This window comes from Aristolochia californica, unplaced genomic scaffold (genome assembly GCF_029961685.1).
Source record: "Aristolochia californica isolate CCGP_79_NKW_82.1479 unplaced genomic scaffold, dmAriCali1.0.hap1 SCAF_16, whole genome shotgun sequence".
Taxonomy (NCBI): domain Eukaryota; kingdom Viridiplantae; phylum Streptophyta; class Magnoliopsida; order Piperales; family Aristolochiaceae; genus Aristolochia; species Aristolochia californica.
In genome coordinates this window covers 6,438,612-6,441,332 of record NW_027181837.1, presented here as the reverse complement: position 1 = coordinate 6,441,332, position 2,721 = coordinate 6,438,612, and the positions used below count along the sequence as shown (strand labels likewise).

The window sequence follows — 2,721 nt, the reverse complement described above, 5'->3', positions numbered from 1 at the left end:
GTTCTTTACTTTAAACTTTACCCTTTATTCCCACTAGCAAAAGTATCCATCTCAGGTTTTCAAGAACCTGATACCTCATTGAATTCAAAGACAACCATTTTAACTCAAGAGAATAAAATAAATTTCTCTCTCTAGTTGACCTAAAAGCAATCGAATATGTTATCAGAGGACTCTGCAAATGGAACCAGGTTCTAATTCCAAACTTCCTGCTTTTCTTCTTCATGTTTCTCTATATTGACAACATCCTCTTCCTCGCCAACAAGCTTTCTCTCTACTCCTATTCTTTCTACGCTCTGTAACTCATGGTGACTTATTTTCACATTTTCAAGGCTTCATTTCATCTCCCTACTTTCGTGAACTAAACGATTTGTTGTTGCAGGAAACGCAGAAGAAGAAGAATTCAGAAACTAGGAAGAACATAGTAGTTGGACCATGGGGTGGTAATGGAGGAACCCCATGGGATGATGGGAGTTTTACAGGAGTTAGAGAAATAACCCTTGTCTATGACCGTTGTATCGATTCCATCCGTGTTCTCTATGACAAGAGTGGAAGACCCTTTTTGGCTGAGAAACATGGCGGCAATGGAGGAAGCCTTACTGCTCGTGTAAGACCTTCTATGTAAATGCTGTTTCGCGTAGAATTCTGCACATCACATAAATGAGATACTTTTATGGTTGAATTACTGTTATTTAATGTTGATTATGCACTTTCAGATCAAACTACAGTTACCAGAGGAGTTCCTAACTAGCGTTAGTGGCTACTATAGTCCAATGGTGAAGGGAGGAACCCCAGTGATAAGGTCTCTCACACTAAAGACCAACCAAAGGAGCATAGGACCCTTTGGAGTGGAAGAAGGAACTCCGTTCACCTTCCCCATGGACGGCGGTCTCATCGTCGGTTTTAGAGGAAGGAGCGGGTGGTATCTCGATGCAATCGGGTTCGGTCTCTCCCGCCATCAAACTACAAGCATCTTTGAGCTAATGCAACAAAAACTGAAGAAGCTTGGGAGATTGGCTTCCATTTCTGCACGACAGGACAATGAAGAGCATGCTTCTCAGGCCAAGATTGCTAAGAGTCACACTTAGAAGACAAAACTTCATTAGCTGCGGTGACAGGGTTGAATGATTGATAGGTGTTTACAGCATGGATTAGTGGCATATACTATATTTAAATAATGCTCATGGATAGCTCAACTGATGGCATAAAACTTTGTAGTTGGTATTTTTAATTTTCTGTTAAAAAAGGTGCTAAATCCTGCTTTCGAAAACTTAAACTGGATATATATATAGAGAGAGAGAGAGGGGTGATCCAGTATGAAAGCCCCTTATGTGCGAAATTTATGAAAATGAGTTTTGTACCGTTCAGTCTTCATCAATGATGTTGTCTTAATTTCACTCAAACCTCTCTTCCTCTCTTCTTTTCTGTTCCTTCCCGGAGCCCGACGATGATCAACCATGTTTAGTTTAGTCTTTCCGTGTCCCTCTTCCTCCCGCCCTACAATGGAGTGAAGGGAGTGTCTCTAATAATCGTTGAATCAGCAGCTTCGCTTCATCTACAATGAATGTTAATGCCCCTAACCCTACACTTGAACCAAAATGTTTTCATCCCTCTTCCTCCTGCTCGATCGATAGAGGAAAAGAGAACCTCCTCCATTGCCATAGTTTGCTGCCTCTCCATTGCAAGGTACGATGTCCCCCTCTCTCTCTCTCTCTCTCTCTCTCTATCTACCTTGTTCTTCTTGTATATTATTGGCAGTGTTTTATGGTGAATGGGAATACCTGTGGAGGCCCGCATGGTAGCTGAGCGACGACGACGGGAAGTTGTTGTCGATGGTTGTAGTGGTGAGATATTGTCAACGGTGGTGGCTTGGACAAGAGGTTAACAAAGGGACTGTAAAGAGATAAAAAATCAGAGCAGTGGCTGATGGTCAGAACTGCTGGTATGTTCGGACGACTTTCGGAGGTTCCACCAGAGTTGGGCGGTGATTCAGACAAGCTTGGCGACGCCAGAGGGGAGAAATCAAAGAGATCTAAGCTCTAATATGTTGTATAGAAAGTGAAGAATGAATAAGAGAGATTTACCAAAATAATTATTTGAAAAAACATATTTTGAAAACCAACGACGCTATCAACTTATTTTGAAAAATACCCAACTTTGACAGGTCCACTGTACATGTGGACAGTCAAAGGTGACACATAAGCTTTGACTGCTTACATGTCAACACATCATCATAGCAGTGAGGGTAAACGAACACATCGGCTGCCATGTCATTTTTTTGACAAATCTTCTGCCATGTCATCTACCACGTCATTATCTATGACCCTCTTTTTGCCTTGTCATCTCGCACCACGTAAGCTCCCGCCACATAAGGCCTCACTTACATGTTTTTTTGTTCTAATCTCTTACATGTTTTTTCGTTCTAATCTCTTTCTCGATCTTTCTCCTCTCCTCTCCTCTCCTCTCGCCCCCTCCCCTGCTGTCGCCGCTCCCCTGCTACCGCTGCTCGGCCTTGACCTCGCCCTCGACACCCCCCTCTCAACCGCTCTCTCTTCGTCTCAAGCCAGACTTCGTCTCAGCCTCATCTCTTGTTCTTCTTCTCCGTTCCCCTCTGTTCATCCTCTCGCCACCCCTTTCTCAAAATCGAAGCATATCATTTCATCACTTCGTTGGCCCCTCTCTCAAAACCGAACCCTATAATTTCCTCTCATCGCCCCCTCTCTT

General features: G+C 43.3%; 1 protein-coding gene across 1 annotated transcript; it reads left to right on the top strand.

Moving 5' to 3' along the window:
• The first annotated feature begins 269 nt into the window (after positions 1–269).
• Positions 270–1,295, top strand: LOC137954021 (jacalin-related lectin 19). The gene is made up of 3 exons (XM_068801603.1): positions 270–305; positions 380–604; positions 714–1,295. The coding sequence occupies exons 1-3, from the start codon at positions 303–305 to the stop codon at positions 1,083–1,085; spliced, it is 600 nt and encodes a 199-aa protein (XP_068657704.1). The 5' UTR covers positions 270–302; the 3' UTR covers positions 1,086–1,295.
• Positions 1,296–2,721: the final 1,426 nt, after the last annotated feature.

What these genes read in the sequence shown, in the direction of transcription:
- LOC137954021 (XM_068801603.1), top strand. An exon ending in GAGGAAGCCTTACTGCTCGT is followed by an intron (nt 605 to 713) that starts GTAAGACCTTCT and finishes ATGCACTTTCAG; the next exon opens with ATCAAACTACAGTTACCAGA.